At 38.5% G+C, this 12,865-nt stretch overlaps 1 protein-coding gene across 7 annotated transcripts in view; it reads right to left on the reverse strand.

The window, feature by feature from the left end:
• Window positions 1-12,865, reverse strand: part of SMC1B (structural maintenance of chromosomes 1B) — a 35,486-nt gene that overhangs the window by 13,840 nt on the left and 8,781 nt on the right. For all 7 annotated transcript variants that reach the window (XM_042835103.1, XM_042835108.1, XM_042835104.1 and 4 more), the window contains 7 exons: window positions 11,308-11,390; window positions 9,859-10,066; window positions 6,226-6,411; window positions 3,240-3,419; window positions 2,071-2,217; window positions 1,338-1,475; window positions 741-857 (listed from right to left, as the gene is read on the reverse strand). In XM_042835103.1, the coding sequence (XP_042691037.1) occupies window positions 741-857; window positions 1,338-1,475; window positions 2,071-2,217; window positions 3,240-3,419; window positions 6,226-6,411; window positions 9,859-10,066; window positions 11,308-11,390 (1,059 nt within the window). The remainder of the gene's footprint in view (window positions 1-740; window positions 858-1,337; window positions 1,476-2,070; window positions 2,218-3,239; window positions 3,420-6,225; window positions 6,412-9,858; window positions 10,067-11,307; window positions 11,391-12,865) is intronic.

Consider the following 12,865-nt stretch of genomic DNA (forward strand, 5'->3'; position numbering starts at 1 on the left):
ATCAGTCTGAATTACTGTACACCTCAAATAACTCCAGACAGTGATTATAAATGGCCTACAGATCTACATTTACCTAAGTATTTAGGCACAGGGCTTTGAATTTTCCTGTTAGAACTTCAGCACCACTCTTTGGCAGTCTTTACCAGATTCCCTATTGTTTGGCAAAAGTAATGAGAAAGGTGGATTCCAAAAAGAAGTAGGGAATGACGTATTTTTTTCTGAGAAGGGACAGATTTGCCAGAATTCTAGTAGAACACAGTATGAAACCGCTTTTGTCGTCAGATTAGGCTTTAATATTATTCACCTCACTGAATTCCTTCATTCTTTCATAGTAACAGAACTTTTGAATGTCAGCTGTCTGTATGAACTGTTCTGGGGACTGCCTGAAGAGAATGATAGGGAACTGGGTTATGAGGTGGCAGAACAGTCTACAGAAAAGACAGTCTGGAAATCTAACCTGCTAGATCGTGTAACATCTTAGAAAACTTTTCCTGTTTCTGATAAAAAGTGCCGAAGACCAGGCTTTCATGTAGAAGTTACCAGGCAGAGAAGCAAAGAATTGCTTAGATTGGAAGGGATCAAAGCTCACTAAGCTCATAATTCCGTGCTACAGGCAGCACTGCCACTAGACAAACTGCCCAGAGCCTCACCCATGCTGACCTTAAATGCCTCCAGGGATGGAGCATCCATAACTTCTCTGGGCAGCCTGTTCCTGTCCTGACTAGGACAGAAGGACCTACCTCATTAATCTGCTTCTGTAATTCTTCCAGTTTTAGTTTTCTTTGTACTACTCCTTCCTTTATCATATCATGCTGAGACTCAGTATTTACCAGTTCACTTTCCAGCTTTGATTTTTCCTAGATAGAAGAGAAAAAAATAGTAACTTTTCTTAACGAGATGGTCAGCTTTCTAGAAACTAACACATTTCTGAACCAGGTTAACTGTTTTTCCAATTAAAAATACTAAATGTTATTTACCCACACATTGCTGATTGACCTGCAGTAGCAACAGTCTTAGTAAATAGTAAAACAAGTGACATAAGCACAATCTATAAGCACGGTTTGAGTTACAGAAGTTTGAAGATTACTAAATGATAGACCAAGCTTAGCAGAAATTCAAATTAACTTTAGATCTAATTTTAAGAAAAATAATTTCAATTGTTTTTTAACTAAAAAGAAATGTTTTAGTAATTCTTTAGTCATAACTGCTGTATGTAAAACAAATCAAAGTAAAAAGCCTCTATAAGGAATTCGTATTTACTTCTCTGGTAATTACAGCTCAGGTAAAATAAAAATAGAGTGATTAAGCATGAAAATTATAAAGTCTTAGTACTACACCATATAGAGATTAGGAAGATGTTGCTTCTTAATAAGATCTAGTTCACTCTGTGAGTATTTAAGTCGTGTCTGAGTTCCACGGCACTGAGCTTGCAACTGTTTCAAATCAGCTTCTTTGCGTTTTATCTTCATTAAATCCTAGAAAAATATTAGAGTGGGAACAGAGAAAAAACATTTAAAGCAAAGCCTTACTTATTTGGAAACTCCTTGTTTTTCAAATTTCATGCACTATTTAAGCCAACCTCAATGAGAAAGGCCGTGTTGAAGGAAAATGCTGATAGCACTGGTCATATTCAATAGTCATTCTGCACAGATTTATTTCTCAAAAAAAAAGCATACATATACAAATTTCTACTTTCTCCTCAAGCAGTCTGAGATTACTAGATGTATGGCAAATTTTACATTGCCAGGTTTTGGACTGTGCAAACATTTTCATGTGGGTAGAATGTATTGACTTTTTTGCTAAAAGTCTTTGGGAACATAATTCCTTTCCCCTGGAGAACTATGTATTATGTTTGATTGGTTCTCCACCTCTGTGATGTGCTAACCAACCCATGAGCCAAAGACAGGGACCTATATTACCTTACCAAAAACTAAGAGTATAAAAAACTACTCTCTCCTCTTTGCTGCTTCCAGAAGTTTTGAGACTCATCTTTATCTCTCTCCCACAGCTAAGTTAAAGTAAATGCAACTTACAGCCTTTTGCAGTTAAGTACTTTTTTAAGAGGCCTACCTTCAACTCAGTAATCAATGTATCTCTTCTTTCTTTCATTTTATTTATTTCTTTATCATCCCAGCATCTAGCTTTAACTCTTAAATCACTAGATCCTCCAGAAATCACTCCAGATTTCAGAAATAACGTCCCATCAAGTGCCACTGTCTGCAAGTAAAAATTAAATTAAAATTTTTCTTTATACAAACCAGCCAAAATATCCTGTGAAACAGGGAACCAAAATATGGTGGTTAAGCAGGTGACCAATGCATGTTAGTTGGGACTCCGTACTTCTACCCTGTTCCAAAATACGCTAACAGGAAATACACAAAAAAAGCCTGCTGTTTCTTGGCACAAGTCACACTTTGGTATTATTACAACAGATCAAAAAGGGAAATGAAATGGTATCATTTCCTTGCATTTAGGAAATTAATGAGAGATTTGTGTACATTGGCAATGAAGATTATAGCCAGGTCAGAAAAGCAAAACAAGCAAGGTGATAATGGAGAGGAGGAAATCTAGGCAGCTGGAAAAACAAACAGCTCATCTGTAAAAAGGAAACGTAAATTTTAGTAAAGAAAATGGAGTTTTGGGGGAGTTAACCTAATTTCAAGAGAACATGACTTCACATTCATCTTTAACTTAGAGCTGTTTCAATCACATTTTTAAAAGGTTTAGTATGTGCGTAAAAGTGCTCTACTGACAATGAAAGAAGTAGAGAGATGGCTGAAAAGAAAAAATGGTACAAAAGGAGAAAGAAGCTGCCTCTTCAATTTATAGTCTACAATTGCAACTGTCTAAAAAATAGAGATTATTAAAATAAATTTTGAAAGCACTTCTTCACGGCAAAGCTAGAAAGATGACGTTTTTATTTTTAAATTGGATGGTTTTAAGAACGATTATTCTTTTTTCCTCATCCTTCCTTTCAAAAGTAAAGGACAATGTCAAGAAGTATGTCTGGATGCTAACATAATCTTTTCTAATTTATTTCCTTTTCCCAGGAAATCATTTATATGTACCATGCAGAGGAAAATGTAAGCATGTGAAATATCTGGTGCCTTATGTAGAAGGAGTTTGAACAGCAAGGTATCATTTTTGTGTTTTTCTGCAGTAGTTTGTGGGATGCTCATAGAAATATTATTTAAATGGCATCAAATGCATAACACGTGCAAATAAATTCACCCTCTTACCTTCAATCTCACTGGTCCATCAAATGCTATTTGTCTTGCTTCTTTAACTGTTTCACAGACCAAGCCGTTCCCACTTACAAACTGAATCACTTTTTTCAATGGAGCAAATGGAGTCTGCACAACATCCACAATCATTTTAGCTCCTTTTATCTCTCTTAACCTCTCATTGATGGGCTTGACCTTTAAAGCAAACATGTACTGATTAAAATTCAAGTTGTAACAGCAAACCATATCCAAATTTCAGTGGTCTGGAAACAAGATGTACAAATCAAAAGAATGGGTATCAACTGCTACAAGACCAGTCCATCTGTTTTTCATGTTCTGTGTGCAATACCAGTCCTGGGATTTATGTCTCTTACTGTACATGAAGTGCACATACACTAGGAGACGCATGAGAAATAAACAAGATGAGTTTAAGAGATCTGCTTGCAGTTGCAGGGCAACAATCTTGGGATCGTGTAGACATACTGAGATGGCTCACATGATTGGAGAGCTGCAATGGAAACAGCTGCACTGACAGAGCTCTGCTTGGTGAAATAAGAGATAGTTGGTTAAGGAAAAAAAAAAAAAAAAAGGATGAGTTACACTATAGTGGGAGTCTGCAAAAGGACACTTCACCATGAAGACAAAGTGGATTAAGCTTGTTATCTGCTCAAGGAATTACAGAAGAGGACATGACTAATTCAGGAGGTTCCTGAAGATCACTGACAACTTCTTCACACAAAGTGAGGGAGGAGCCTAAGAGGAGAGGAGCTCTGCTGGACCTCATACTCACCAACAAGGAGAGGTTCATTGGTGACCTGCAGATAGAAGGCAACCTTGGCTGCAATGATCAAGAATAAGATAGGGTAGCTCAGGAACCTGAGCGAACAGAGTAGGGCAAAAAGCAAGAGCACGATGCTGGACTTCAACAAAGCTATTTTGGTCCCTTCAAGGATCTGCGTGGGAAAGTCCCAAGGGACAAGGCTCTGAATTGAAGAGTGGCCCAAGAATGCTAGTTTATATTCAAAGATCTCTCCTCCAGGAGTGGCCCATATCAACAAGCAGTAAGTCAAGAAAAAATGCCATGGAAAAACAAATCATTACTGGTAAAAGGAAAAAAAAATATATATATATATTAATAATAATAATGAGAAAAAGGAAGCATACATGTGATGGAAGCTGGAAGGATAATCTGGCAGGAAAAGAGGCACTGGACGAGCATGCAGATATGTTGTTAACGAAAGCAAAGTACAAATGGAATTGAATCTGGCAATGGATGTCAGAAGGGCTTCTGCCAGTACACAGATGACAAAAGTAAGAGGAGAGAAAGTGCAGCTGAATGCTGCATGAGACTTGGTACACAGGATATATCTAGACAGACCTTCAGGAAAGCCACTAGAAGAGAAAGCAGGAGCAAGAAAAGATGTACTGCTATTGGAAGAAGATCAGGTCGAGCAATGCTAAAGCCATCTGGACATGCAGAAGGAATCTGGGAGCCCTGAGTGGGTGCATCCACAAATGCTGAGGGAGCTGGCTGATGTCACTGCAAGACCACTCTCACCTTTTAACAGTCACCATTACTGGGAGAAACGCCCACGAACTCAAGGAGAGCAAATGTCACTCCAATCTTCCAGAAGGTGCAAGGAGAAGGACCCACAAAACTAGAGTCAGATCATCTGCACCTTAAACCCAGGGAAGGTGATCGATCTTGGAAAGCATTTCCAAGTATATAAATCACAATGAAGTCATCAGGAATAGTCAGCGCAGACTTGCCAGGTTCACCACGTCTCACCAACCTGATAAACCTCCACAAATAAGTGACTTGCCTGGTGGATGAGAGGACAGCAGTGGATATTGTCTGTCTAGACTTTAGTAAGGCTTCTGACACTTTCTTCCATAAGATCCTCATAGATAAGCAGTTGATGTATGGGTAGGTTGAGCAGACAGTATGGTGGGTTGAAAACTGGTTGAACTGCCAGGCCAGAGAGAGGTGATCAGCAGCACAAACTTCAGTTTCTGGCCGGTAACTAGGTATGTATCCCAGGAGTCAATACTGGGTCCTGTCCTGCTGAACATCTTCATTGACAATCAGGATGATGGGGGACAAGGGCACCTTCAGCAAGTTTGCAGACGGCACAGACCTTGGAGGAATGGCTGCCAGGCCAGATGGTCGTGCATCCCTTCAGATGGACCTAGATAGGCTGGAGAGCTGGTCAGTGAGAACTTCTCAGAATTCAACAAACGTTAAGTACAAAGTTCTGTCCCTGGGGAGGAATTACACCACACTTCAGTACGCTCTGTGGGCTGACAACCAGAAAAGCAGCCTGGCAGAAAAGAACCAGTGTCCTGGTAGACACAAAGTTGAACATAAGTCAGTAATGTGCCCTAGGAGAGAGGAAGGTTAAAAGCATCTTAGGCTGAATTGGAAGCAATGTTGCCAGCAGGCTGAGGCAGGTGATCCTTCCCCCCTCTTCAGCACTGCTGAAGAGAAAACTGTCCAGGCCTAGGCTCTCCAGTAGAAGAGACACATGGGGGGGGGGGGGGACTTGTGTGTACATGTATCTGAAGGGAAGGTATAAAGACTGCAGAATCGTGCTTTATTTTTTGTGGTGCCCAGCAACAAAACAAGAGGCAGTAGGCACAAACTGGAACACAGGAGGTTTCATCTGAACATGAGAAAACATTTCTTTACTGTGTGTGTGACTGAGCAATGAACCAGACTGCCCAAAGAAACCGTGGAATCACCATGCTTGAAGATTTTCAGAAATTACTTGGGCAACCTGATGTAGTTGGCCCTGCTTGAGCAGGGTGGTTGTACAAGATGACATCCAAACTTAACTGGTTTGTGATACTATTTCCACAGGCATAAAACATCTAAGTATATAGGAGAAGACAGCATGACATTTTTTGAGCTATTATGTTTGCTTTCCCTTAACACGTAAGCCCGTTTAATGAGCCAGCATTAAGATTTACAACTTGCTGATGACAGCAAAAATATACTTGCCTCAAGGTAATCCAAAGCAAGGAAAGTTTCAGGTTCAGCTCGTTCTTGTTTTAGGAACTGAATGCAATCTCTTGCTGTTTTTTCAGTGGCAACAACAATAGCAGTCACATATTTGCTGAATACTTTGGTAACAGCAAGCTGATATTTCTTATGAATAGGATGGCACAGATCAAGCAATCTTCCAAACTGAAAATAAAACATACAGAGAGAAATAAAAACTTAATTACAGATATCAAGAAGAATTTCTGCATGCAAGATCTTGAAGTAGCAGAAGTAAAATGTGTTACATGCCTATAATCTGTGCTTTCTTACAATGGGTCTACGACAGAAAAATAGAAATTGCAGCAATCACCAGATCAAACACTAAAGTATGCTTTCAAAATCTGAACAGATTTAATTTTTATCTAAGGTGACTGTTAACGTCTTACTTGGAATTATTAGCAAATACTTTTAGAAGTATGATATAATAACAATAGTAAAACTTGTTAAGCATCTTTGCAGAAATGAAACTACGTAGCATATAAGACCTTTGACTGATGATATGGTCCTAATTACAAGGGCTGCTCCAAAAGTAATGCCCCCTGTTTTATTACAATACCCCACTACATCAGGGTGGATGCTGGCAGTAAAGGTTGAACCTTCCTATCAATATTCCATTACGTTTTGTAGTCATGTGACAGAGGGCAGCAAAGGGTCAGTCTGACAAAACAGCATTTGACATGGAAGCGCGTATGAAGCAAAGGCGTGTTGCTGAATGCCTGCGTGTAGAAAAAGTTGCAACACTGACATTCGCTGAACGTTTATGGAGACCAAACAGTGGATGTGAGCACAGTGAGGCAGTGTGTGGCTTGTTTCAGCAGTGGTAACAGTGACACGAAAGGCAAGTCGCATCCTGGATGTCTCTGCACAGGTGTCACACCATGAAATGAAGAGTGTCTCTATCAGCTCATTCAAGTGAATCTGATAACGGTGGTGACTTCATTGAAAACTAATTACTGTACCTGAGAATTTGTTCTATCAAATAATATTACTGTGCTCTTCATATCTGTTCTATGGAAATAAATAGGAGGCATTATTTTAGAGCAAGCTATGTAATTAGAGCAGTTCACTGGAAAATGAGAACAAGAAAGGCACTATTGCTTACTACTGCAGTTTTAACTGAAAAAAGAAGTATCTGCATCTATTAATAGCACAAAACCAGTTCAACCTGCTTTTCTTGTACTGAGTAATTCAAATAAGACTATTTTGCCTCATATTAAGACATGACCTCCACAAGCAAAATTAATTGCATGTGCATACTAATTCCGCAGTGTGACGGTAAATCTAAATCTCGGTAATCAATGACTGCTTGCTGCAGATGAAAGCAAATTAAACATGTAAGTATGATCAGATATCACTGTCATGCAATAAACAAATACCTACCACAAAAAAATCACTTACAAGCCAGAAGTATTCTTTCAAGTTTTACAAATATATTCACTTTCGCTGCCACTCAACAATAGCTTCCATCCATAATCTGATCCTAGAGTATCTTAATTTATTTGCTCTATGTACTCCCTAGATGTCATTTGTTTTAATTTTGAAACTTTAGACACAGGTGACCTTTCTCTGAAAGACCGAAGCTATGCACTAATACATATCCTGACCATTATAACTGCAGGTGGAATGCCATGCTGTTAGGGAAATAAATATGGGCAGTCCAACCAAATCTTCAAAAAATTAGTAATATTTCCAATCCAGCAATGCAGGAATGATAAAAACTGTAATAAGCTGTGACATTCATTTTGTTAATCAGATCAATGAAAAGGCACTCACGCAGCAGGACTCACACTGCTGCATGGCTACTGCAGTACTACAAACGCTCACCAACTATTAAAAGTATCTTTGAACAGAAGTACAGAAACTTTAATATTTTAGATCTAAGCATTTAGAAGCAGTAAGCCATTACTACTTTTTACCAATGAATTCAACTGACACTAAAATTTCCACCCAGTTCTGACTTACTGGATTATAAGATGAAATCTCAGGATTCTTTTACCCTGAGACTTTAATTTGGACTGTATCCAGTAATCTGGAATTAATTCATCAGAGCATAAGGAGCAGCTCAAAAGCAACGCTGCTACCTTACATGCTGGTGTTTCAACTTATCCACCTTTCACTTGTTTGAAACTATTCTATTTGCAGTTCCTGAAGGGAAATTTGGGATTGAGAGCACCCTCAACATCTGATCTCCTCTAGGCCAGCAAGAAACAGTTCAATTCTTCTCATGTAGGGTTTCAACACAAAAAGCTAGCAAAAACATATATGCAATCATACTTTTGATTATTTTTTTTATACCTTATCAATATGAACTGAAAAACCTGTGAAGCAGAATCAAAAAACAAATTTATTTCTCTCTTCAAAAAACAAACAACACAGTTTGAGAAGGTTCCAGCAAAGACAGAGAATCCCCGTCCTTGGATGTGTTCAAGGCCAGGTTGGACGGGGTCCTGGGCAACCTGATCTGAATGTGTGTGTTTGGTGGCCCTGCTAGGCAGGGGGGTTGGAACTACATGATCCTTGAGGTCCCTTCCAACCCGGGTGATTCTGTGATTCTGTGATCTGTGAAAACACACCATTCTATGTTTTTATGCTAGCCACAGGTGTCACCTTAGAAGCATTATTTTCAAAACAGTATCCCAGGCTGTATGTCTAAAATGAGAATGAATGAGGACATGCACACAAAGATATACCTAGAGATGCAATTGATCAGATGTATTAAAGAGGTGGAAACAACTCACAAGTAGTAATATCAGAAGGACTATCTTTAAAAGTGTCTATAAAATGGTTTAAATAAGTCATAAAACAATCTTGGTAAATATTTTGAGGTCTTAAGAAAATGCAGTATCGGCATCCACAAAACAGACAGTACCTTAAGAGTAATTTCAGTAAAATATGGTATATGCTAAGCAAATCATGTGGGAACATTAAAATCTCATGATCCTGAGTATTCTTTCTGGGATAAGTGGTCTTATAGCTAACTTTCCCATTAATTTCTTCAAAATAAGCATGTTAAAAATATGTTCTGAAGTAGAAGAAAACAAATCCAAAAACTAAATAAATCACACTCCACAAGAAGTACACAAAATCAAAATTATTTTTGGATGCAAGCAGTAGTCTGTATGCTCCTAGTTTCTAGCAGCCTTTCAGTGTCTGAAGAGGGGCACACTCTTTAGCAGGGTCTGTTGTGATAAGAAAAGGGGAAACCTAAAGAGGGAAGATTTCAAACCTAAAGAGGGAAGATTTAGATTGGATATAAGGAAATATTTTTTTATGATAAGAGTAGCAAAGCACTGACACAGGTCATCCAGAGAAGTGGTGGAGGCTCCATCCCTGGAAACAATCATGGTCAGGCTGGACTGGGATCTAAGCAACCTGATGTGGCTATAGATGTCCCTGCAGGGAAGCAGGACTAGATGACCTTATGAAGTTCATTCCAACACAAATGATTCTATCACTGTATTTTGCCAAGTGCACTTAAGCTCAAAATATCATACAGGACAGTCCAATTCACTCTAGCTGCTTATTCATGCTAAAGCAGAGCTCTCAGTTTGTAATACTGAAATAAGGCATTAAATGAAATCATTCAATTACCACAGAGTCTGGATACAGTCTTTTAAGGCTTTCAACAATCTCTGCTCTCATTTGCTGACGCTTTCCTTCATGGTAATCAATTCTGGCATTCTGTAGTTCACCAACTATTTTGTTCAATTCTTCATTCACTTCAGCTATTCGCGTTGTTGAATTCTCCATTTCCTTAGCTAGCATTTCCTCCTTCTTTTTTTCTTCTGCCAGTGACTCACTTTGAACAGAAGCAAAAACAGTAAAGCAATTTACTTTTACAATTATGCAAGCTTTCGGCTTATAAAATTGAAATCATTCTGTGGTCACAGATTACAAAAAAAAAATTACTGGTGAAATGCACCACCCATACCCTTACTGTGCTAACATCCACTGTTGGGTCTCCATAAACACTGCACAAACATCAGTGAATGTCAATGGGTGCAATTTTTTCAGCATGAAGGAATTCCAGCTCCACACCTTAGTTTCATACACGTGTCCATGTCAGATGCTGTTTTGTCAGCATGCCCCTCTGCTGCCATCTGTTGCACAGCAACAAAATGTAACAGTATATTGACAGGAAGGTTCAACCACTGTTGCCATTCTACCAATATCTGCCTCTGATGTTGTGGGCCAACATAGTAAAATAGCAGGCACTGCTTTTAGAGCAGCCCTCATGAAACAAGTCGCTTACTGAGTTGCACTCCACAATATACACAGCTTTTAAGGTTCCAAAATTAATTTCAAGTGAGAATATATGGCTGTGTGTATATAAAAATACACTATTTTACCTGCTATTAATAAAAGGTCTGATACTGTGAAACTAAAAAAACCTGAAAATTCTCACTCATAAGTATAATGACACTGCACCCTTTCACAGACTTTACTATTAACTACTTGATTAAAATATTTTTTTGCATCATAGTCACAATGGATTGGTTGCTCTCTGTCCATGGCAGAACTTTTTTCAGTATGCAGACAGCACTGCTAAGCCAAAGCACACGTTGCAGATGCATAGAAGAAGACAGGTTGAAAGCAATCTCTGAAAATATCTACCCTGATTCCTTGCAGAACACAGGGCTAATACAAAAGCTAGATCAAGCTGCTCAATGTACAGCTTGCATACTCTATTTCACAAAGAATGAAAACGACACAGGAAAGAAAGGGACAACTGACAAAAGCTTCTAATCCACAAGGTTGATATTAACTAGTTTCTAAAGCGGCACTACAGAACTGCTTTATACCCTGAGAATTTAATTAGCCCCATTAGCCATTAATAGCCCCAACCCCTACCCACAGTGACATGATCTACGCATCCATAAGAGAACTGTTTCAAACAACAGATAAGTCATCGTAATTCCTAATATGCAGAATTCATTATAATTCACGCTGAAGTAACTGAAATATTAACATCACAATCACAAACAAATCAACCCTAAAAATACATAACATAAAAGAACGAATTTTCATTTTTAAACATACGTGCATTTCTTAGTATATTCTTCCAACTTCTCTACTTTTTTCTTATACTCTTCTATCTGTTCCACAGTCTGTACAATGGTTTCCTAGGCAATCACAAACAGATTGTGTTATAAAAACAAATAAAAATACTATTTTTTTTTCCCAACAAGACACAAAGCTCTTAATTTAGTTTAAGTACTAAAACATTACCTATTCTTCCTTTTACGTATCACATGCTGAAGAAACAGTATCTTTTTCATCAGTAGATAAGGTGCACCATGAAGAACAAAATAATTTCACCTTGCAAAGGACACTACCATACCTTTTGTGTTCAGCAACAGTTCAGAGAAAGCCTCATATCAAATGAAACAATTTTAAACACAGTGTTAGTGAATTACAGCTTTTAAAGCAAAAAAGATTCTTTTCTTTTCAAAAGGTTAATAAAAGCTTTATTCTAAAAACATTAAGTTGACATGGAAATTCCTACCTAAAAATCATTGTATTAGCATAACCAAACCAGCAACAAAATAAGTCTTTTCAGTTACATAAACTGAATGAAAATCCATAAACTGCAGCAAGAAGAAGAAAAACATAAAGTTACTTAGTATTTTATTAAGTCATGCCTTCTGAAATCCTTGAGACCTACCGTTTCCTTTCAAAACATCTTACATATCTCTATCATCTACAGTTTTAAATATATTGGTCTCTTTTAATCACTTGTCTTTTACAGACAGATCTTCTAGCAATGCACACTAATGATCTGACATCTGCGTTTCACAGAATCACTGAACTGTGAGGAGTGGAAGGGACCTCTAGAGAGCATTAAGTCCAACCCCCTGCAAAGCATGCCCCCTGCAGCAGGCTGCACAGGTAGGTGTCCAGGCTGGTCTTGCATATCTCCAGAAATTTGAAGGAGGTAAGTGGATTTGTGGGCAAAATACAGAGAAGCACTAAGATCCATCTTGTTTTAGCTGAAATTTCACATACATAACACTTAACAGCTGTTACTGAACTACAGAGTAACAGTTTGAAAGGGACCTCTGGAGCTTGCTAGTTCACCAGCTGATGCAAACGAAAGTCATTCACACAAGCTTGTTTTAAGGCCTTGTCCTGATAAATTTTCAATAGTTCAGGGACAGAGACTCCAGTCTTCCTGCACACTCATTTCAACGTTTGACTATTTCCAGTTTACTCAGTTTCCCACATTCCAAACTGCACCTGATGTATCCCGTTCTATCACTGTGCACCTCCAGAAAGTGACTATTTTGCTCATATCCTCCCACTAGGTAGTTACAGGTAGCACTAAGGTCTCCTCTTTGCTTTTCTTTCTACAAGATGAAGAAATACAGCTCAAACAGCCTCTCCTGCTATGCCAAGTGCTCCAACCCCAATGAGCATGGTGGCCCACCAGTGTACTTGGATGCCACAGTCTTTCTTACACTGGCAGTACAAGCTTGCTGCGGTCACATGCGCATCTGAGTGTGGGGAATAGTTATCAGCTGTCAACAGCACAGATGAATACTGGCAACTCTTAACGGTCAGACACGCATTTTATGAAATCTCAGCATCCCTTATTTCT

The sequence above is a fragment of the Centrocercus urophasianus genome, unplaced genomic scaffold, assembly GCF_019232065.1.
Source record: "Centrocercus urophasianus isolate 14NV4802_14NV808 unplaced genomic scaffold, USGS_Curo_1.0 seq_5, whole genome shotgun sequence".
Taxonomy (NCBI): domain Eukaryota; kingdom Metazoa; phylum Chordata; class Aves; order Galliformes; family Phasianidae; genus Centrocercus; species Centrocercus urophasianus.